Below are 24,098 nucleotides of genomic sequence, written 5' to 3' on the forward strand. Positions count from 1 at the left end.
AATCTCTGGAATTCTCAACCTAGAGAGTTGTTGAGATTGGATCATTGGTTGAGGTTTCAGATTCAGAATTATTTATGTGTATGTTGAAACATGAAATGTGTTATTTTGTTAACATAGCATGTCCAGAATGCTCTGCGGAACAACACAAGCAGCAGCAAAACAAACCTCTTTCCCTCCCCGCCCAATACATAGAGGCAGACCTTCGCTCCAGGACAGGTCATCTCTGGGCCTCCAGATGTTAGACCTCCAACCTCCAGTCCCCTGCCCAGACTTGCAGTCTCGACCTTTCAATCTCTGGACTTGAACTTTCAGGTAAGTTATTGAAAGGTTAGGGAATTGAGGGCCTGTGGGAACCAGAAAGTGACAAGATGAAGCCTGGAGTTGATTATAGTGAACGGCTACTCCTGCCCCTATTCTCCTCGGTAAGGCCAATTTTGCATTCCGAGTTTCTTACAGGATTTGCCATTGATTATCTTGTGTTCCTGTTCCTTCCACCCCCTCACCCCCCCCCCACCAACAATTAAAAGGATCTATAAAAGATAAAATTCTGTAGCTTCTGGATGTCTGAAATAATTAATACTCAGGATTTATTTTAATTTAAAGATCCATTCCATTGAGCCCACTCTGTCCAATTACACCCATGTGACCAATGAAGCTACTAACATTCTTTGGAATGTGGGAGGAGTCATGGGGGAAACATACGAAGTCCTTACAGAGAGCAGTAGGAATTGAACCCGGGTTGCTAGCACCATAATAGTGTTAGGCTAACCAGCCCGCTAACGTGCTGTCCAATGTTGAGCAGTGTGAAGGGAGAAACAGCATTGTCTGTCAGTTGCGTTTCCTCAGACACTCTGCACTCCCTCTCAAGTATCTCAGTAACTTCTAATTCCCACTCTCAGATTAACCCAGCAGACCTACTGCAGAGAAATTCCAGTCTCTGTAAAGACCAGATAATCTTCTTGTGCCATGGCCAGCTCAGAGGAGCAGCTGGCAGTACTTAAGGAATGGTTTACAGGCCACGATTGAACCTGGGTGTTAGAAGCCCCAGATTATAAGGATTAGTTAGAAAGGCATGGAAAACAGGTTTGTGTGTGCCTGCATTTTGGGAACTGGGGTGTTGAATTTAGGTTTTACCGGAGTATATTTAGTTACAGATCCTTCCAGGTGATTGAACACCCAGTGCTCAGTTGAAATGTGTTGTTTTGTGCTAGGAGTACAGTGCCAGATAAAAAAAAGTCACTACAAGCTATGATTAAGTGAATAGTGGAAAAGTGTGTATGCAACTGGAGGAGATGGCAGAGGTACTTAATGAATACTTTGCTTCAGTATTCACTACGGGAAAGGATCTTGGTGATTGTAGGGATGACTTACAGCAGACTGTAAAGCTTGAGCATATAGGTATTAAGAAAGAGAATGCGCTGGAGCTTTGGAAAGCATCAAGTTGGATAAGTCACCGGGACCAGATGGGATGTACCCCAGGCTACTGTGGGAAGCAAGCGAGGAGATTGCTTAGCCTCTTGCAATGATCTTTGCATCATCAATGAGGACAGGAGAGGTTCCGGAGGATTGGAGGGTTGCGGACATGGTTCCCTTATTCAAGAAAGGGAGTGGGGATAGCCCAGGAAATTATAGACCAGTGAGTCTTAATTCAGTGGCTGGTAAGTTGATGGAGAAAATCCTGAAAGGCAGGATTTATGAACATTTGGAGAGGCATAATATGATCAGGAATAGTCAGCATGGCTTTGTTAAGGGCAGGTCATGCCTTATGAGCCTGATTGAAGTTTTTGAGGATGTGACTAAACACATTGATGAAGATAGAGCCGTAGATGTAGTGTATATGGATTTTAGCAAGGCATTTGATAAGGTACCCCATGCAAGGCTTATTGAGAAAGTAAGGAGGCATGGGATCCAAGGGGACATTGCTTTGTGGATCCAGAACTGGCTTGCCCACAGAAGGCAAAGAGTGGTTGTAGACAGGTCATATTCTGCATGGAGGCCGGTGACCAGTGGTTTGCCTCAGTGATCTGTTCTGGGACCCCTAATCTTTGTGATTTTGATAAATGACCTGGATGAGGAAGTAGAGGGATGGGTTAGTAAATTTACCGATGATACAAAGGTTGGGGGTGTTGTGGATAGTGTGGAGGGCTGTCAGAGGTTAAAGCAAGACAATGATAGGATGCAAAACTGGGCTGAGAAGTGGCAGATGGAGTTCAATCCAGATAAGTGTGAGGTGGTTCATTTTGGTAGGTTAAATATGATGGCAGAATATAACATTAATGGCAAGACTCTTGGTGGTGTGGAGGATCAGAGGGATCTTGGGGTCCAAATTCATAGGACACTCAAAGCTGCTGCACAGGTTGACTCTGGTTAAGAAGGCATATGATGTATTGGCCTTCATCAATCATGGGATTGAATTTAGGAGTTGAGAGGTAATGTTGCAGCTATATAGGACCCTGGTCAGACCCCACTTGGAGTACTGGACTCAATTCTGGTCGCCTCACTACAGGAAGGATGTGGAAACCATAGAAAGTGTACAGAGGAGATTTACAAGAATGTTGCCTGGATTGGGGAGCATGCCTTATGAGAATAGGCTGAGTGAACTCAGCCTTTTCTCCTTGGAGCAACAGAAGATTAGAGGTGACCTGATAGAGGTGTACAAGATAATGAGAAGCATTGATTGTGTGGACAGTCAGAGGCTTTTTCCCAGGGATGAAATGGCTAGCACAAGAGGGCACAGTTTTAAGGTGCTTGGAAGTAGGTTCAGAGGAGATGTCAGGGATAATTTTTTTTTTCACAGAGAATGGTGAATGTGTGAAATGGGCTGCCGGTGATTGTGGTGGAGGCGGAAACAACAGGGTCTTCCAGGAGTCTCCTGGATGAATACATGGAGCTTAGAAAAATAGAGGGCTATGGGTAAGCCTAGGTAATTCTAAGGTAAGGACATGTTCGGCACAGCTTTGTGGGCCAAGGAGCTGGTATTGTGCTGTAGGTTTTCTATGTTTCCTAAAAGAGGAATAGTGAAGCAGTGTTCATGGACCATTCAGATATCTGATGGTGGAGGGAAAGGAGTTGCTCCTAAAACATAGTGTGTCTTCAAGCTCCTGTACGTCTCCTCGATGTTAACAATGAGAAGAGGGCATGTCCTGGGGTGGTGAGTGTCCTTAGAGGATGGACAACAGTCTTGTAGCAGCAGGATAGAAAGCAGTCCTTGAGCTTGGTACCAGAGCAGTCTTTCCAAGACTGTCATTGTTGAAGTGAATGGGGTTCTGCTACAGGATCTTTGGCCTGTACCACCCTAACACTTTAAATCTGGATCTTGATCAGTTTTATGATTTGTATTTTGCAAGAACCCATTTGGTTATTGGGGCTAAACACTGCTTTCTAAGTGAAAGATATTTACCCCTACAGACTGGGTAAACGTGAGAAGAATCATGCACATACAAAATGGAAAAGTTTCACCATGAAATGAATTCAGAGGATAAGGATGGAACTGAGTAAAAATCATCATAGGAAGCCTGGCAAGCAATGGATGCTGTAAACTCAGAATCAGAATCAGGTTTAATATCACTGGTATACCCTGTGAAATTTGTGGTTTAGCAGTAGCAGTACTTTGCAAAACATCATAATAGGACTCAGGAAAGGACGGCTGGTAAAAAGTAAAGATAGCGTGCAGTCAGATTGTCAGGAAGGGCAGGCAGCTGATGGGACTTAATTGCAGCCAACAGCTGAGTATCAAATCATTAGGGGTGCAAAATCAGAAAGGATAGCAAATACAGTACTCAAGGTGTTGTATCTAAATGCACGGAGTATAAGAAATAAGGTGGATGATCTTGTTGCAATTTTACAGATTGCCAGGTATGGTGTTGTAGCCATCACTGAATCGTGGCTGTAGGATGGTTGTAGTTCTGAGCTGAATGTCCAAGGTTATTACAAGACGTTATATCGGAGGGTTAGGAAGGTAGGCAGAGGGGGTAGCATGGCTCTACTAGTTAAAGAATGGCATCAAATCAGTAGAAAGATGTGACATAGGATCAGAAGATGTTAAATCCTTGTGGGTTGAGCTGAGAAACTGCAAAGGTAAAAGAACATTGATAGCAGTTATATACAGGCCGCCCAACAGTGGCTGGTAGGTGGACCGCAGGTTATAATAGGAAATAGAAAAGGCGAGTCAAAAGGGCAATGTTATGACAGTCATGGGAGATTTTAACATGCAGGTCAATTGGGAAAATCAGGTTGGTAATGGATCTCAAGAGAGTGAGATTGTTGAATGCCTAAGAGCAGTTTGTTGTTGAGCCTAGTAGGGGATCAGCTATACTGGATTGGGTGTTATGTAATGAACCAAAGGTGATTGTTCAACTTGAAATTTGATAGAAGATAGAATAGTACAGCACAATACAGGCCCTTCGGCCCACAATGTTGTGCTGACCCTCAAACCCTGCCTCCCATATAACCCTCCACCTTAAATTCCTCCATATACCTGTCTAGTAGTCTCTTAAACTTCACCAGTGTATCTGCCTCCACCACTGACTCAGGCAGTGCATTTCACGCACCAACCACTCTCTGAGTGAAAAACCTTCCTCTAATATCCCCCTTGAACTTCCCTCCCCTTACCTTAAAGCCATGTCCTCTTGTACTGAGCAGTGGTGCCCTGGGGAAGAGGCACTGACTGTCCACTCTGTCTATTCCTCTTAATATCTTGTACACCTCTAACATGTCTCCTCTCATCCTCCTTCTCTGCAAAGAGTAAAGCCCTAGCTCCCTTAATCTCTGATCATAATCCATACTCTCTAAACCAGGCAGCATCCTGGTAAATCTCCTCTGTACCTTTTCCAATAGGAAAGGGAGAAAGTAATAGGATAGGGAGAAAGTAAAGTCTGATGTAGCAGTATTTCAATGGAGTAAGGGAAATTACAGTGGTATGAGAGTGTTGGCTAAAGTAAATTGGAAGGAGCTGCTGGCAGGGATGTCAGCAGAGCAGCAATGGCATGTGTTTCTGGGGAAAATGAGGAAGGTGCAGGACGTGTGTATTCCAAAAATGAAGAAATACTCAAATGGTAAAATAGTACAACTGTGGCTGACAAGGGAAGTCAAAGCTATTGTAAAAGAAAAAGGGCATACAACAAAGCAAAAATTAGTGGGAACATAGAGGATTGAGAAGCTTTGAAAAACCTACACAGAGCAACTAAAAAAATCATTAGAAAGGAAAAGATGAAATGAAAGCAAGCTAGCAAATAATACCAAAGTGGATAATAAAAGTTTTTTCAAGTATGTTTATAATAAAAGAGAAATGAGAGTGGATATAGATGACTGCTGGAAATGAGGCAGGAGAAATAATAACAGGACAAGGAGATGGCTGATGAACTAAATGAGTATTTTGCATCAGTCTTCACTGTGGAAGATACTAGCAGTACGCCTGATGTTGTATGTGCGTGAAGGAAGAGAAGTGGGTGTAGTTACTGTTATAAGAGAGAAGGGCTCCAAAATCTGGAAGACCTAAGGGTACATAAGTCACCTGGACCAGATGAACTGCATCCTAGGGTTCTGAAAGAGGTAGCGTTAGAGATTGTGGTGGCATTAAAGATGATCTTTCAAAAATCATTCGGCTCTGGAATGATGCCTGAAGACTGGAAAATTGCAAATGTCACTCCACTCTTTAAGAAAGGAGGAAGGCAGCAGAAAGGAAATTATAGACCAGTTAGCCTGACCTCAGTGGTTGGGAAGATGTTAGAGTCAATTGTTAAGGATGAGGTGATGGAGTACTTGGTGACACAGGACAAGATAGTATAAAGTCAGCATAGTTTCCTTCAGGGAAAATCCTGCCTGATGAACCTGTTGGAATTCTTTGAGGAGATTACAAGTAGGATAGATAAAGGGGATGCAGTCGATGTTGTATATTTAGACCTTCAGAAGGCCTTTGAAAAGGTGCCACACATGAGGCTGCTTACCAAGTTAAGAGCCCATGGTATTACAGGAAAATTACTAACATGGTTAGAACATTGGCTGATTGGTAGGGGACAGCGAGTGGGACTAAAAGAATCCTGTTCTGGTTGGCTGCCAGTGACTAGTGGTGTTCTGCAGGGGTCAGTGTTGGGACCACTTCTTTTCATGCTGTAATGATTTAGATGATGGAATAGATGGCTGTTTGCAGATGATACGAAAATTGGCAGAGGGGTGGCAGATAGTGTTGAGGAAATGGGTAGGATGCAGAACGACAGACAGATTAGGAGAATAAGCAAGAAAGTGACAAATGAAATACAATGTTGGAAAATGCATGGTCATGCAGTTTGGTAGTAGAAATAAATGTGTGGACTATATTCTAAACGGGGAGAAAATCCAGGAATCTGAGGTGCAGAGGAATTTGGGAGACCTTGTGCATAACACCCTGAAGGTTAACTTGCAGGTCGAGTCAGTGGTGAGGAAGACAAATGCCATATTAGCATTCGTTTCAAGAGGTCTAGAATACAAGAGCAGGGATGTGATGCTGAGGCTTTATAAGACACTGGTGAGGTCTCACCTTGAGTATTGTGAAAAGTTTTGGGCCCTTCATCTTAGAAAGCATGCTGGCTTTGGAGAGGGTCCAGAGGAAGTTCACCAGGGTGATTCCAGAATTGAAAGGGTTATCATATAAGGAATGTTTGATGGCTCTGGGCCTGTACTCGCTGGAATTCAGAAGAATGGGATCTCATTGAAACCTTTCGAATGTTGAAAGGCCTAGACAGAGTAGACGTGAAAAAGATGTTTCCCATGGTAGAAGAGTCAAGAACAAGAGGACACAGCCTCAGAATAGACGGGCGCCCTTTCAAAACAAATGCGGAGAAATTTCTTTAGCCAAAGGTTGGTGAATTTGTGGAATTTGTTGCCACATTCAGCTGTGGAGGTCAGGTCATATTTAAAGCAGAGACTGACAGGTTTTTGATTGGACATTACATCAAAGGTTATGGGGAGAAGGCCAGGAACTGGGGTTAAAGAGGACATTTTTTTAAAAAAGGATCAGCCATGATTGAATGGCGGAGCTGATTCGATGGGCCAGGTGGCCTAATTCTGCTCCTATGTCTTATAGACTTATAATAAAATCTATAAATTACAATTACAAATAAATGCTGCAAAAAATCAAATTAGATAAATGTGCAAAAAATAGTGAGGTAGTGTACATGGGTTCATTCTCCATTCAGACATCTCATGGCAGAGGGGAAAAGCTGTATCTGAAATGTTGAGTGTGTGTCTTCAGGCTCCTGTGCCGCCTCCCTGATGGTAGTAATGATAAGAAGACATGTCCTGGAAAGTGGAGAGTCCTTAATGATGGATGCTGGCTTTTTGAGGCATCAGCTTTTGGAAATGTCCTCAGTGCTGGGGTGGCTAGTGCCCATAATGGAGCTGGTTGAGTTTACAACTTTCTGCAGCTTTGTCCGATCCTATGCAGTGGTCCCTCCATTACAGACAGTGATGTATCCAGTTAAAATTTCTGTAGAAATTTTCTGGCATCTTTGGTGACATACCAAATCTCTTCAAACTTCTAATGATATAAGATAAAATGATGTTCATTGAAAGCAAAGTTAAATAAATAAGTTTCTGAGCTGGCATTTAAAAGTGTCAGTTGAGTCTGCATCCATTATAGTTTTAGTTATCGAGTTCCACTGTTTAGGAGCGTAGTTTTAAAAAAAAGCTGACATGACAATTTTGAGGAAAATTGTTTAAATATAAGAGATTGACAAAATAAGATCTGAGATCTTGAGCAGGATTATAAAACAAAAGCAAAATATGAAATATTTCCTGAGATCTGTGAAAATTCAGGGAGTAAACGACTTGGGATTTGCCCTTCAACTGGAGTCACTCATGAGGCAGTTTCCTTCTGCAATGGTCTATAATGGGATGAAGGGACCAAAGGCCATCCAGGACATACCCTCTTAGTTTTACCACCGGGGAGGAGGTCCAGGTGTCTGAAGACACAACTAAATGATTCAGGAACAGCTTAGAGTCATAGAAAACTACAACACAGAAACCATTAATATGCCTGGTTCCATTGATCTGCACCCAGACCACAGCCATCCATATCCCTACCATCCGTGTACCTATCTAAATTTTCATCACCACCCTACATCTACCACTTTTGCTGGTAGCTTGTTCCATACTCACACCACCCTGAGTAAAGGAAGTTTCTCCTCATATTCCCCTTAAACGTTTCACCTTTCACCCTCAACCCATGACCTTTAGTTCTAGTCTCACCCAACCTCAGCTGAAAAAGCCTGCTTGCATTTACCCTATTTATACCCCTCGTAATTTTGTGTACCTCTATCAAATCTCCCCTTAATCTTCTACTTTCTAGGGAATAAAGTCTTAACCAATTCAACTTTTCCCTGTAACACAGGCTCACCAGTCCCATAAACATCCTTGTAAATTTTCTCTGCACTGTTTCAATCTTATTTACATTTTTCCTGTTGGTAGGCACACAATACTCCAAAATTAAGCCTCACCAACATCCTATACAATTTCAACATAAATCAATATATTGAATATAGGAGTTGGGGTGTTATGAGAGCCAATGTACCAAAAGCTTCCTTTACAAGCCCTATCTACCTGTGATACTACTTTCAAGGAATTATGGACCTGTATTGGCGGATCTCTCTGTTCTACCACAGTTCTCAGTGTCCTACCGTTCACTGTGTGACACCTACCCTGGCTTGCCCTCTCAAAAGTGCTACACCTCGCACTTGTCTGCATTAAATTCTATTTTTCAGCCCATTTTTCCAGCTGGTTCAGATCCCACTGCAAGCTCTGATAGTCTTCCTTGCTGTCCCCCAATCTTGCTGATCCAGTTAACCACATTATTAACCAGATGTTTGATACAGATGACAAATAACAACAGACCCTCTGCCATCTGATTACTGAACAGTCCATGAACCCAAGATCACTAATTCATTATTCCCTTTTGCACTACTCATTTTCGTGACGTTTAGTAATTTTTAAGTCTTGTCCTGTACTGCCATCGTAAAACATACGTCAGTGATACTAAGTCTGATTCTGTTGAATGGTTCTCTAGGATGACAAGGTCGATGGAAACAACATTGAGTGAGTTACCTAATGGAACGACCATCATGGCTCTCTGCTCCTTCATCCTCTTTAGGATTTCCTCCATTTTATCGGCTTTGCTTTTGTGGGACGTAGATTCTGGAAGCTTCTGGACCTGCACAAAAGAAAACAATAAATATCTTGCATAATTACTACCGTTCTATGGAGTATTGTGTTCAGTTCTAGGAAGCAGAAGAGATTTACTAGGATGCAGCCTGGATTGGAGAGCATGTATTATGGGGGTACATTGAGTGAGTTAGGGGCTTTTCTCTGTGAAGTGAAGGAGGATGAGAAGGTGACTTGATAAATGTGTATAAGATAATGAGGCATACAGTGAACAGCAGGAGACTTTTTCCCAGGGTGTAAGTAACTAGTATAAGAGGCATAAACTTATAGTGCATGGAAGAAAATATAGCGGGGGATGTCAGAGGTAAATTCTTTACATAGAGAGTGGTGGGTGCAAGGAACGCCCTGGCATTGGTGGTTGTAGGCAGATAGATTAGGAGGACATTTAAGAATCTCTTCGATTGGCACAGGGATGAATGAAATATAGAGGGTTATGTGGGAGCAGAGGGTTAGGTTAACCTTATAATAGTTTAAAGGGGCAGCACAACATCATGGTCTGTACTGTGCTGTGTTGTTCCATGTCTCTTTTTCTTAATTATTTAGAGATACAGTGCAGAACCAAACAGGCCTTTCTGGTCCATTGAGTTACACCCCCCAACACTCCCCCAATTTAACCTTAGCCTAATCACAGGACAATTTCCTTACAAAATGGTATGTTTTTGGATGGTGTGAGGAAACTGGAGCATCCCACTTGGTCACAGGGAACAGGTACAAACTTTTTACAGTTAAATCTCTGCCCTCTAGTTTTGGGATCCCCAAAAGACCATGACTATCCATATTCTAATATAAATAATAAAAACTTTCAAACTGCAAACCAGAGATGCCGATTCGCTGGCTTCATCTCATTCTTCTAAACCCCAGGATTTACAGGCTGACATCACTTCAGTTCAATCCCTGCCTCTGAGATGTTTCACCAAGACTTGGCTTTCTCTCCCATGTAGGCAACAACAATCTCTGATGATTCACTGAACATAAACAGTTTTCGGGGCCAAATGTGTATCCTTCAGCATTCATTTATTCACTGAAATGCGTTATCTGGTCATTATTTCATTATTGTTTGTCTGATCCTGATCTGTTTCATGGAATGTAGAACAGTGTATTAGTGTACAGGCCCTTCAGCCCACAATGTTGTGCCAATCTTTTAATCTTGGATTGTACATAGCAGGGATGAGATTTGAAAGAGGTAGCGGGGTCATTTGATGTGCTCTCTCTGTCTCCCCCTCTCTCTCTCCCCCCCTCTCCCTTCCCCCCCTCTCTCTTTCTCCCTTCCCCCCCCCTCTCTTTCTCCCCCTTCCCTCTCACATAGCTTTCTATTTTTATATCGTCCATGTACCAACCTAAGAGTCTTTTAAATGGATCTGCCTCAATCGCCCTTAGCAGAGCGCTCCATGCATCCAAAACTCTCTGTAAAAAACCTACCTCTGATATCCCCCATACTTCCCTCCAATTACCTTAAAATTACGCCCCCTCGTGTTGTCCATAAAACCACATTGTGATATTTTGCATCACATTTGGAGCACTGTCCCTTGGCCATTAGGAGGTTTGGTACCTCCTGAGGAGTTGAAATGTAGGTTCAGTTTCAGAGGGGCGCCACAGGAGCAGAGCGGTTATTGTTACACTATAATAGCTCAGGAAGTTGGAGTTCAATTCCGGCATCCTCTATAAGGAGTTTTTATGTCTTCCCTGTGAGTGCGTGTGTTTCCTCCTGGAGCTCCAGTTTCCTCCCACAGTCCAAAGACGTACTGTTTAGTAGGTTCATTGGTCACTGTAAAACTGTCCCATGATTAGGTTAGGGATAAATTGGCAGGTGGTCGGGTGGCACAGCTCGTTGGGTCAGAAGATTCTGTTCCACAGAATAACAAAAAGTGAAGTTCATTCTGGGGCCTTAGGAGAGCAGTTGATGATATGTAGGGTTGGATTGATGTAGGAGGTGCTATTGACTTCTCTGAGTCACTAGCATGGGGCTGGACTAAAGGCTTCTCCCTGTATGCAGCTCTCTGCACAGTGGGAGGCAGGCACAGGCAGCTGGGCTCCACAGGGCTAATGGATTTCACCGGATGTGGGACTGAGGGATGAGGTGTTCACCCCAATGATTAGGGACAGCTCTTGTCTGTAGGGATGGGAAAGGACCAGAATGAAGGTGACCATCTAGCTCCTTCCTTGCCTGATATAAACACAATGGGGTCTTAGTCTGCAATTTCTAAGTGTTCATGGAGGGTCTTATGAGAAGGAAGGATTAGACTGATCTTGCAATAGGTTAAAAGTTTGGCACTACACTGTGGGCTGCACTGTTCAATGTTCCATAAAGATTAGCTTTCTTTGTCACATGTGCATCAAAACAAGCAGTGAAATGCATCATTTGTATCAAATCAAATTAGCGAAATGTGCTGGGCAGCCTGCAAATGTTGCCACACTTCCGGCACTAACATAGCATGCTCACAACTTACTAATATTAACAGTACATGTTTGTATAATGTGAAAGGAACCCCATGCAGTCACAGGGAGAACATACAGATTTCTTACAGACAATGGTGGGCATTGAACCCTGATCAGTGACCACTCCTGTTTTAAATGCTGCGCTAACCACTACACTACTCTGCTGCCCCCATATGGTTTCTGGCAGTAAGGAAGTTATAAAATTAGACGGATACCTTCCTCTGCTTGGGAATGTAGCACCTCTGCTGGAGGTTCACATGGCCAAAGGGGTCCGGGTACGGCTGCAGTTTCCGGAGGTACCATTCCAGCTGCTGGACATTCTGTTGAATCCCTGGAGGGTTAAAGATGGAATCAGGAAGATTGAAACACATGCAGAGCTGGGAACAGTGATTCAGCTGAAATCCAAAAGCTGCTCTGGAACATGGCATGTTCAATCTGTTCTGAATAGTCCCAGAGAATCCCTCCACCACCAACTACAGCCCTGTTCCACTGACTGAAATGCATACGTAGCCATGAACCTTCAATCCACAACTGTAAAGCAAAACCTACTGGAAGCCTGAAATAAAAGTCACAAAATATTGGGAACTCTCAATAAGTTGAGCAGCATCTGTGAAGAAAGAAATGCACCAGGTCATTTCAGATCTGAGGAGTCATAAAGAGCTAACTCTGTTCAACACACAAAATGGTGAAGGAACTCAGCAAGCCAAACACAGCCTGAAACATCAACTGTTTGTTCCTCTCCCTAGCTGCTGCATGACCTGCTGAGTTCCTCCAGCATTTTGTGTGTGTTGCTCTGGATTTCCAGCATCTGCAGAATCTCGTGTTTATCTTCTGCCAGCATTATCAGATCTGAATGAGGTTTAATATCACCAGTGTGTGTCGTGAAATTTGTCGTTTTGCAGAAGCAGTACATTAGGAATACATACAAACCCCCTACGGACAACAGTGGCCATTGAATCCTGATCAGTGAGCTCTCCAGTTGTAAAGCAATGCTCTAACTACTGTGCCATCCCCTATGTTGTTTCTGGCAGTAAGGAAGTTGTAAAAATGAGATGGATACGTTCCTCTGCTTGGGAATGTAGCACCCTGCCGCAGGTTCGCATGGACAAAGGAGTCTTTACATAGTGGGATTTGAACTCACTTTTCAGAGATCAGTGCTAGAGTTATCTGGTTTCTAGCCCAAGTTAACCACACTGTTATTGCACATCAACATCAGAACCTTCCTCAAACCCTTTAATCTGCTTCCACCTGGAGCCTCATCTTCCAATGCAGACTTGTAGGGGAGTAGAGTACAGGCCCTTCAGCCCAAGATGTTGTGCCGACACTTTAACTTACTCCAAGATCAATTTAACCCTTCCCTCCCACATACACCTCGATTTTTCTATCATCCATGCCTCTTAAATTCCCTTAATGTATCTGCTTCTACCACCACCCCTGGCAGCGCATTCCATTCACCCACCACTCGTGTGTGTAAAAAACTACTACTGATGCCCACCCCATAAATTCCTCCAAGCACCTTAAATTATGCCCCCTCCTATTAGCCATTTCCACTCTGGGGAAAATAAGATTGTCCACTCTATCTATGCCTCTATGATCTTGTACACCTCCATCAAGTCACCTTTCATAGAAATATAGAAAACCTACAGCACAATACAGACCCTTCAGCCCACAAAATTGTGTCGAACCATGTCCCTACCTTAGAAATTACTAGACTTCCCCATCCATGTACCTATCCAATAGTCTCTTAAAAGACCCCATCAACCTCCTTCACTCAAAGAGAAAAGCCCTAGCTCACTGAACCTATCCTCACGAGTCTATGTATCTGTCAAAGCCCTTTGTAATTTCAAATAATAGTTCATAAAGCTCAATTTGTCTCTCCACAGAAGACCCAGACCTAAGAAGAGAATTAGGCCACTCAGCCCATCAGTCTGCTCCACCATTCCATCGTGACTGATTTATTATCCTTCCCAATCCCATTCACCCACCTTCTCCCTGTAACCTTTAACATCCTGACTAATCAATAACCCATCAACCTCCACTTTGAATATCAGATTCCTTTATTTATTACACGAACAATGAAACATAAAATGCAATATGTCATTTACATTAACAATTAAAACAACCTAACATAAAGAGCCCATGGTATTACAGGAAAGGTGTTAGCATGGTTAGAAGATTGGCTGGCTGGCAAGAGACAAAGAGTGGGAATAAAGGAGGCCTCTTCTGGTTGGGTGCTGGTGACTAGCGGTTTTTTGCAGGGGTTGGTGTTAGGTCCACTTTTTTCATATATCAATGATCTGGATGACGGAATTGATGTCTTTGTGGCCAAGTTTACAGATGATACAAAGGGAGGTGGAGGGGCAGGTAGTGTTGAGGAAGCAGGGAGTCTGCAGAAGGACTTAGATTGATTGGGAGAATGGGTAAAGAAGCAGCAGATGGGATGTAGTGTATGGTAGTGTAAGGAATAAAGGTATGGACCATTTTCTAAGTGGAGAGAAAATCCAGAAATCAGAAGTGCAAAGGGACCTAGGACCTAGGACCTAGGTGCAAAAGTCCTTGTGCAGGATTCCATAAAGGTTAACTTGCAGGCTGAGTCAGTAGTGAGGAAGGCAAATGCAATGTTAAAATTCATTTTGAAAGGGCTAGAATATACAATGCCTATAAAATGTTTTCACCCCCCTTGGAAGTTTTCATGTTTTATTGTTTTACAACATTTAATCACAGTTATTTTATTCTGGCTTTTTTGACACTGAACAACAGAAAAGACTCTTTCATGTCAAAATGAAAACAAATTTCTACAAATTGGTATAAATTTGTTACAATTATTAAATACAAAGTAATTGATTGACTTACCCCCTACTGAGCAGGTGAGAAACTCAGATATGCCAAAGCATTGGGACCGTTTTGGTGTGAATCCCAGGGTCCTGAAGGAGTGTGCTGAACAGTTGTGTGGAGTTCTCCAGTGCATTTTCAATCTGCCTCAGTCTGGAAAGGGTCCCGACTGTGTGGAAAACATCATGTGTGGCAAGAAGGGCCAAGCCAAAAGTCTTGAGTGACTGCCGTGCAGTGGCCCTGACTTCACACATCAGAAAGACCTGAGAGGCTGGTCCTGGCTCACCTCCAGTGCTTGATCACATCAGCCTTCGATCCCCTGCAGTTTGCCTACCGGGAACACACTGGAATCTACGATGCTGTCATCTACCTACTGAACAGAGTCTACTCCCATTTGGATAAGCAGGGCAGCTCTGACAATCTCAAGTGCCTTCAATACCATACAACCCTCGATGCTGAGGGAAAAGCTCCATTCAATGCAGGTTGACACTTCCATTGTATCCTGGATAATGGACTACCTGACTGGCAGACACAGTTTGTGCGGCTTCAGAGCTGTGTGTCAGACATGGCTATAAGCAGTACTGGGGCTCCATGGGATTATATTGGCTCCCTTCCTGTTGTTTACCCTGTATAGTTCAGACTTTAGGTTCAACTCTGGTGACTCAGCAATGGTTGGGTGTATAAAGGGAGGACGGGAGAATGAACACAGGGTCCTGGTGGAGGACTTCGTCCAATGGTGCAACCTGAGTCATCTGCAGCTCAACATCAGTCAGACAAAGAAGATGGTGATGGACTTTAGGAAGCCTAAACCTACATTGCTCCCTGTTACTACTGATGTTGAGGATGTGGGTGTGGTGAGGATCTACAAGTACCTGGGGGTGCACCTGGATGACAGGCTTGAGTGAAACACCAACACAGAGACTGTGTACAAGAAGGGCCAGAGTTGCCTTTACTTCCTGAAGAGACTGAGGTCCTTTGGAGTGTGCAGGTTTCTCCATCACATGTTCTACCAGTCTGTTGTCACCAGTACAATCCTCTATGCGGTGGTGTGCTGGGGCAATGACATCAAGAGTAATGTCAACAAGCTCAGTAAACTGATTAGAAAGGTTGGCTCTGTTATAGGAGTCAAACTGGACACACTGGAGGCTGTGGTTGAACAAAGGACCCTACAGAAAATCCTGGCAATTCTGGACAATGCTTCTCACCCTCTGCATGCCACCTTGGCTGTACAGTGGAGCACTTTCAGTAATAGACTGAGACAACTGAGCTGCTCCAAAGAGCACTATATTAGGACATTCTTACTCTTAGCCATTAGGCTCTACAACCTACAGCCGGGGAAGTGATGACCTCCTACTGTTAGACTGAGGTAACTTGTTTTTTTTTTAATTCTTTCTTACTTCTCTTCTTATATTTGTGTATCTGTGGATTTTTAATGCTACTGTGACACTGTAGTTTCCTTTGGGAGCAATAAAGTATCTATCTATTTTGCAGATGCGCCATGGCAGTAATTACAGCCGTGAGTCCCTATCAGTTTTGAACATCTGGACACTGCAATTTTTCCCCATTCTTCTTTACAAAACTGCTCAAGTTCTGACAGGTTGTGTGGAAATCATGAGTGAACAGCCCCTTTCAAGTCCAGACACAAATTCTCTACTGGATTGAGCTTTGGACTTGGCCATTTCGGGACATTAACTTTGTTGTTTTTAAGCCATTCCTTTATAGCTTTGGCTTTATGCTCAAGGTCATTATCTTGCTGGAAAACAATTCTTCTCCCAAGTCGCAGTTCTCTTGCAGACTGCATTAGGTTTTCCTCCCGGATTTCCCTGTATTTTGCTGCATTCATTTTACCCTCTACCTTCACAAACCTTCCAGGGCCTGCTGCAGTGAAGCATCCCCATGACATGGTGCAGCCACCACCATGCTTCATGGTAGGGATGGTGTGTTTTTGATGATGTGAGGTGTTTGGCTTACACCAAACATACCATTTAGTCTGATGGCCAAAAAGCTCAATTTTGGTTTCATCAGACCATAGAATCTTCTTCCAGCTGACTTCAGAGTCTCCCACATGCATTCTGGCAAACTGTAGCAGAGATTTCATGTGAGTCTTTTTCAGCAGTGGTTTTCTGTTTGTCACTCTCACATGAAACTGTGACAGGTGAAGCACCTGGGCAATAGTTGCTGTATTTTCATTCATTCTCATTCTCATTCTCTCTGTTCTAGGTCTCTTGGGTCCTCCTTACTGGTCCTCTTCTTGCACGCTCAGTTTTTGAGGACGGCCTGCTCCAGGCAGATTTACAGCTGTGCCATATTCTTTCCATTTCTTGATGATTCACTTAACTGTATTCCAAGGGATATTCAATGACTTGGAAATTTTCTTCTATCCAACTCCTGACTTGTACTTTCCAATAACTTTTTGCGGAGTTGCTTGGAGTGCCTTCATGGTGTAGTTTTTGCCAGGATACTGACTCACCAGCAGTTGAACCTTCCAGATACAGGTATATTTTTACTACGATCAATTGAAACATCTTGACTGTACATTAGTGATCTCCATTTAACTAATTATGCAACTTCTAAAACCGATTGGCTGCACCAGTGATGATTTGGTGTGTCATATTAAAGGGGGTGAATACTTATGCAATCAATTATTGTGTTTTATATTTGAATTTTATTTAGAGATCTATTTTCACTTTGACATGAAAGAGTCTTTTTCTGTTGATCAGAGTCAAAAAGCTAAATTAAATCCACTATGATTCAATGTTAATAAAAAAATAAAACTTGAAAACTTCCAGGGGTGGGAGAAAATACTTTTTATAGACACTGTAAGAGCAAGAATGCAATGCCTAGGCTTTATGAGGCATTGGTCAGGCCACACTGGAGCTTTGGGTCCCTTATTAAGACAAGATGTGCTTTCACATGTAGGAAAGTGGGCAATAGAATCACTCACCAACTGGTTCCACGAAGTAGGGGTCAGTTGCAGCACCCAGGAGCTCCTCATAGCCTCTGTATTTCTCGGGGAGATCAGTTGTCACTGAGGGCTCTGTGGTCTGCTTTTTCCCCGGGCCCACCTCAGCTTCGCTGTTCAACGTGATGTCATCAACCTTGTAAAGAGTTGGGTGTAACGGATATTAGAAGTATACAAATGGTACAGCCATTCTCACAGTCTGCAGGTGTTAAGGCAGAGGCCAAGGGTCAACTTTGTACAGAGTTCAGACATGATTTCAAATAACAGACAGATTTAAAATGTTTGCATTGTTGGACTTTGAGGTTTTTGATCCAAGTTAAGAACGAGGAATAAAACTTGTTGCTTCATTAACTTTTTATTAACGAAGAATTGGAGACATAGAGTAGAGAAAGCCTAGTAGCTAAAAACTAAAAACAGAAAAGATGGCAAGGGCAATGTGTTTTTATACCCCGTATATAAGAAACGCTCCATTCAAATTTGCAGATAAGAGGTAACCAAGCAGATAGCCCCTATTCAAATAAAGCTTCCAGAATTATAGAAGGAACTTTAACCATGAAGGGACACACTGAACAACGTCATATATAGTACATACGTGACCACTAGGAGACATACTAAATAGTTATATGTATTACACGTAGTTGTGCAAAGAACAAGCAGTCATAAATTGCTAAACTGCAATCAAGAATCTATCAACCTCTGCCTTAAATATACATAAAGACTCGGCCTCCAGAGCTCCCTGTGGCAAAGAATTCCACAAATTCACCACGCTCGGGCTAAAAAAATTCCTCCTCATGTCCGTTCTAAAAGGATGCCCCTTTATTCTGAAGATGTACCCTCTTGTCTTAGAATCTCCCACCATCCTCTTCACATCCACTCTATCAAGGCCTTTCACCATTCACCATGTTGCAATGAGGTCACATTTCATTTTTCTGAATTCTAGTGAATACGGGTCCAGAGCCATCAAATGTGCTTCATATGGCAAGCCATTCAATCCTGGAATCATTTTTAGGAATCTCCTTTGAACCATCTCTGGTTTCAGCACATCCTTTCTAAGAGGAGGGGCCAAAACCTGGTCACAATACTCCAAGAGAGGCCTCACCAGAGTTTTACTAAGTTTCAACATTACATCCTTGCTTTTATATTCTAGTCCTCTCAAAATGAATGCTAACATTGCATTGACCTTCCTCAATACAAACTTAACCTGCAAGTTGACCTTTAGGGAATCCTGCACAAGCACTCCCAAGTTATTTTGATTTCTTCTCTTCATCTAGAAAATAGTCAACCCTTTCATTTCTTCTACCAAAGTGCACGACCATACACTTACCAACACTGTATTCCATCTGTCATTTCTTTGCCCATTCTCCTAATCTGTCTGAATCCTTCTGTAGCCTCTCTACTTCCTCAAAACCACTTATCTTCATATTGTCTGCAAATGTGCAACAGCCATCAATTTAGAATCAGAATTGGGTTTATTATCACTGGCATGTGTTGTAAAATTTGTTAACTTAGCAGCAGCAGTTCAATGCAATACATAATATAGAAGAAAATAAATACATTACAGTATATGTATATTGAATAAATTTATAGATGGTATTTGACCTATGTCTAGCCACGCAGTCATGAGTATATAGAGAGTAGAGCAGAGGGCTAAGCACACACCCCTGAAGTGTACCATCAGCGAGGAGGAGATATTATCACCAATCCACACAGCTTGTGATCATCCAGTTAGGAAGTCGAGGATCCAATTACAGAGGGAGGTACAGAGGCTCAGGTTCTGTAACTTCTCAATCAGGATTGTGGGAATGATGGTATTAAGTGCTGAGCTATAGTCGATGAATAGCATCCTGACATGGGTGTTTGTGTTGTCCAGGTGGTCTAAAGCCGTGTGAGGAGCCATTGAGATTGCATCTGCTGTTGACCTATTGCAGCAATAGGCAAATTGCAATGGATCCAGGTCCTTGCTGAGGCAGGAGCTCAGTCTAGTCGTGACCAACCTCTCAAAGCATTTCATCACTGTCGATGTGAGTGCTGCTGGACGATAGTTTTTAAGGCAGTTCACTATTCTTCTTTGCCACTGGTATAATTGTTGCCTTTCTGAAGCATGTGGGAACTTCTGCCCTTTAGCAGTGAAAGGTTGAAAATGTCCTTGAATACTCCTGCCAGTTGGTTGGCATCATGCAAATCACTGACATATAATGCAAAAAGAATCGGTCCCAACACAGCCCCTGTGGAACACCACTAGTCACCAGCAGCCAGTCAGAAAAGGCTCACTTTATTCTCACTCTTTGCCTCCTGCCAATCAGCTACTGCTTTATCCATGCTAGAATATTTCCTGTAATACCCTGGGTTCGTAGCTTGTTCAGCAGCCTCATGTGTGGCACCTTGTCAAAGGCCTTCTGAAAATCCAAGTAAACAACATCAACTGATTCTCCTTTGTCTATCCTGCTTGTGATAGATAAATGTGGGAGGCAACTCACAGCATTACTGAGAGAACAAACAAACTCCTCACAAACAGCAACAGGATACGGCCAGTGCTACCTGTTACATTACAGTGCCAGTCACATCTGTGTGGGTTTCCCCTAGGGGACTTCAGCTTTCTCCCACATCACTTAAGCAGGAGGGTTGGTGGATTAATTGGTCCTTGCCTGTAGAGTCTGGGAGGAGTTCACGACAGTGTGGGGAGAATTTTAAAAATGCAAGTATTAAAGCAGGATTAGTGTAAAAGGGTGGTTGATGAACAGCAAGAATGCAATGGGCCGAGGAGCCTGTTTCCCATCTGTATCTCTCTCTTACTGAGAACAAAACCCATTAAGTTAGAAGGGCTCACCTGGGTCATGAAGAATCCTTCCACAGGCTCCTGGTGTTGCCTCTCTGGAGTTCTGGTGATCGATTCAGGGATACTGCCCTTTTCCCTGCAGTCCTCTTGTGACACTGCCATGAGTTCTGTGCAGGTATCACCTGCCTTGCCTGCAGTTCTGGGCTCTGCCTCCCCACTCTGGGTCTCTCCAGGGCCAGCACTGTCCAAGCCAAGGAGCTGTTTGGCTGTTTCAAGCATCAGGGGCTGCCTTGGGACCTTCGGTATGTGGGTATTAACCTGGAACAACAAGCAGGACAGCACGTCAACCTCGTTTCCTTGTGGGAACCTATCAACCCAGCACCTTGCCTGACACAGCACTCACACAACTAGCATCATCAGTTTTCAATTTTCACAAGAACATGGTTTAAAATCTCTAAAATATTTATAAGAGAGTTTAACCCTTTCCTCCTACATAACCCTCCGGTTTCCATTATCCATGTGCCTATCTAAAATGCTTCTTAAATGCCACTAATGTATCTGCCTGTATCACCACTTCTGGCAGTGCGTTCCACACACCCTTTACTCTGTGCATAAGAAAACTTACCTCTAACATGTTCCCTTTCTTTCCTCCAATCATCTTAAAATTATGCCCCTCATATTAGCTGTTGCCACCCTGGGAAAAAGTTTCTGGCTGTCCACCTGATTTATTGCCTCTCATCTCTATCACATCATCTCTCATTCTCTTTCACTCCAAAGAAAAAAGTCCCAGCTTACACAACTTAGCTTCATAAAATATGCCTCCTTGTCCAGGCAGTATCCTGGTAGATCTCTGCACCCTCTACAAAGCTTCCACGTCCTTCCTATATGCAATATTCCAAGTGTGGTTTAGCCAGACTTTGTAACATTACCCTGCGGCTCTAGGGCTCAATCTCCCAACACAGCATACTGAACAACCTTCTTAACCACCCATCAACTTGCACAGCAACTCTGAGGATTTATGGAATTGCACCCCAAGATTCCTCGATTTCTCCACACTGCTAAGAATCCTGCCAGTAACCCTGTATTCTGTCTTAAAATTTTACCTTCCAAAATGAATCATCATCTTGAACTCCGTCTGCCACTTCTCAGGCCATCTCTATATCCTGTCAATGTCCCATTGTAACCTACAGCAACCTTCTACACTATCCATAACTCCGACAACCTTTCTATCACAGACAGTGACAATAAAGCATAGGAACAGAATTAAGCCATTCAGCCCATTGAATGTGCTTCACCATTCCATCATGGCTGATTTATTATCCTTTTCAACCCCATTCTCCTTGTAATCTTTGATGCCCTGACTAATTAAGAACCTATACACTCCACTTTAAATATACCCAATGACTTAGCCACTTAGCTGCCTGTGACAATGAATTCCACAGATTCACTACCGTCTGGCTAAAGAAATTCCTCCTCATTACTGTTGTAATTTAAATGAATCAATTGACTTTCCATTTCTTACATCCTTCACATGCATGAGCAGTAAAAATCTTTACATTATGTCTCCTCTGAATGTGCAATTTACAATAATTTGTAATAAAAAGTATGTACAACAGAACAGTCAGTATAGCATAGAAGTATAGTTGTATCAGCATGAATTAATCAGTCCGATAGCTTGGTGGAAGAAGCTGTCCCAGAGCCTGTTGGTTCTGGCTTTTATGCTGCAGTACCATTTCCTGGATGGTAGCAGCTGGAATAGTTTGTGGTTGAGGTGACTCGGGTCCCCAATGATCCTTCAGGCCCTTTTTACACACCTGTCTTTGTAAATATCCTGAATAGTGGGAAGTTCACATCTACAGATGCACTGGGCTGTCTGCCCCACTCTCCAGAGTCCTGTGATTGAGGGAAGTACAGTTCCCATACCAGGCAGTGGTGCAGCCAGTCAGGATGCTCTCAATTGTGCCCCTGTAGAAAGTCCTTAGGATTTGGGGACTCACCAAGCTTCTTCAAGCATCTGAGGTGAAAGAGGCGCTGTTGTGCTTTTTTCACCACCCAACTGGTATGTACAGACCACGTGAGATCCTTGGTGATGTGTATACTGAGGAACTTGAAGCTGTTCACCCTCTCAACCCCAGATCCATTAATGTCAATAGGGGTTAACCTGTCTCCATTCCTCCTGTAATCCACAACCAGCTCCTTTGTTTTTGCAACATTGAACGAGAGGTTGTTTTCTTGACACCATAATGTCAGGGTGATGACTTCACTGTAGGCTGCCTCATTATTATTTGAGATTAGGCCAATCAGTGTAGTATCATTTGCAAATTTAATTAGCAGATTAGAGTTGTGCATGGCGACACAGTCATAGGTATACAGAGAGTAAAGGAGAGGGTTTAGGACACAGCCCAGGGGGCTCCTGTGTTAAGGGTCAGAGGGGCAGAAGTGAGGGAGCCCACTCTTACCACCTGTCGGTGATCCTACAGGAAATCCAGGGTGAAGGCCAAGGTCTCTGAGCTTCTTGTTAAGCCTGGAGGGAATTATGGTATTGAATTTAGTCCAAGAGCAGCATTCTCACATAAGTATCCTTCTTCTCCAGATGTGTAAGGATGGTGTGTAGAGTTCTGGCTATTGCATCATCCGTCAGTCAGTTGTGTCGGTAGGCAAATTATTGGGGGAGGGGGATCCAGTGTGGGTGATAACAAGCTGCAGATGTAATCCTTGACCAGCCTCTCAAAGCATTTGTTTATTGTTGAGGTGAGTGTGACAGGACGCTAGTCTTTCAGGCATGTTACCTTGGTCTTTTTAGGTAGTGGATATTTTGAAACAGGAGGGCACTCTACAACGGAAGAGGGAGAGATTAATGGATGCCCCTCTGTTCTGAGGCTGTGCCCTCTGCTCCTATACTCCCTCACTATAGGAAACATTATCCACTCTATCTAGGCCTTTCAATGAGATTCCCCCCCTCATTCGTCTAAATGGCACCTCTGAGAAATTTGACTGAGTTGGGAGAGTTTGAGGATCGGGGGAAAGAGAGAAGATAATTTGTATGCAATTACCTTGCGCTTCGGATTGAAGACCTTGAAAACAGGTGTCCTGTCCTGTGGCCGCGGCTCATGGGTGATCAAGTCAATCCCTAGCCTGTCCCTCAGCATGGAGATCACCAGATGGGGCTTTGTTCCTGTGTGTTAAATCAAAGGGGTTGGGGTAAGAACAGCTGTGGGCTTCCCAGGAACCTAAGTCACACAAATGCACCAGTACAATCTTTACATTTCTAACATTCAGTCCACGCCTTGCCTATATAACTATCTAACTTAGTGATGTATCCGAGTCCACCATCTTCTCTGGCAGGAATTCCAGATATCACCTTGACCCTCAGTTCCTTTTAAAACTCCTTTCTCTCACCTTAAAACTGTTCTCTCTTGTTTTCAGTGTCCCTGCCACTTGTTTACAAAGTTCAAAGTAAATTTATAATCAAAGTACTTGTATAACACCAAAAGACATAGGAACAGAATGAGGCCATTCAGCCTATCGAGTCAGCTGCACCATTCCATCATGGCCGATTTATTATCCCTCTCAGCTCCATTCTCCTGCCTTCTCCCCGTAATCTCTGACGTCCTGGTTAATCAAGAACCTATCAACCTCCACTTTAAATATACCCAATAGCTTGGCTTCCACAGCCAATGAATTCTACAGATTCACCAACATCTGACTAAATAGATTCCTCCTTATCTCCATTCTAAATGGACGCCCTTCCATTCTGAGATCCTAGATTCCCCACTACTGGAACCATCCTCAAAGTTCAAAGTAAATTTATTATCCAAGTACATATACAAAAGACTTCGACAAGGTGCCACACATGATGCTGCAAGTTAAGAGACCATGGCATGACAGAAGAGCAGAAGA

The 24,098-nt window shown here is 43.2% G+C and overlaps 1 protein-coding gene across 2 annotated transcripts in view; it reads right to left on the minus strand.

Moving 5' to 3' along the window:
• The window catches only part of LOC132390996 (X-ray radiation resistance-associated protein 1-like), a 46,230-nt gene that overhangs the window by 7,067 nt on the left and 15,065 nt on the right, over positions 1-24,098 (minus strand). The window contains exons 5-10 of one of the 2 annotated variants that reach the window (XM_059963586.1): positions 23,252-23,373; positions 20,250-20,516; positions 17,405-17,558; positions 11,844-11,959; positions 9,076-9,181; positions 201-344 (exon numbers count right to left, since the gene is read on the minus strand). In XM_059963586.1, coding sequence (XP_059819569.1) covers positions 201-344; positions 9,076-9,181; positions 11,844-11,959; positions 17,405-17,558; positions 20,250-20,516; positions 23,252-23,373 — 909 coding nt within the window. The remainder of the gene's footprint in view (positions 1-200; positions 345-9,075; positions 9,182-11,843; positions 11,960-17,404; positions 17,559-20,249; positions 20,517-23,251; positions 23,374-24,098) is intronic. The other variant, XM_059963587.1, reaches the window with a different exon arrangement.

This window comes from Hypanus sabinus, chromosome 3, assembly GCF_030144855.1.
Source record: "Hypanus sabinus isolate sHypSab1 chromosome 3, sHypSab1.hap1, whole genome shotgun sequence".
Lineage (NCBI taxonomy): Eukaryota > Metazoa > Chordata > Chondrichthyes > Myliobatiformes > Dasyatidae > Hypanus > Hypanus sabinus.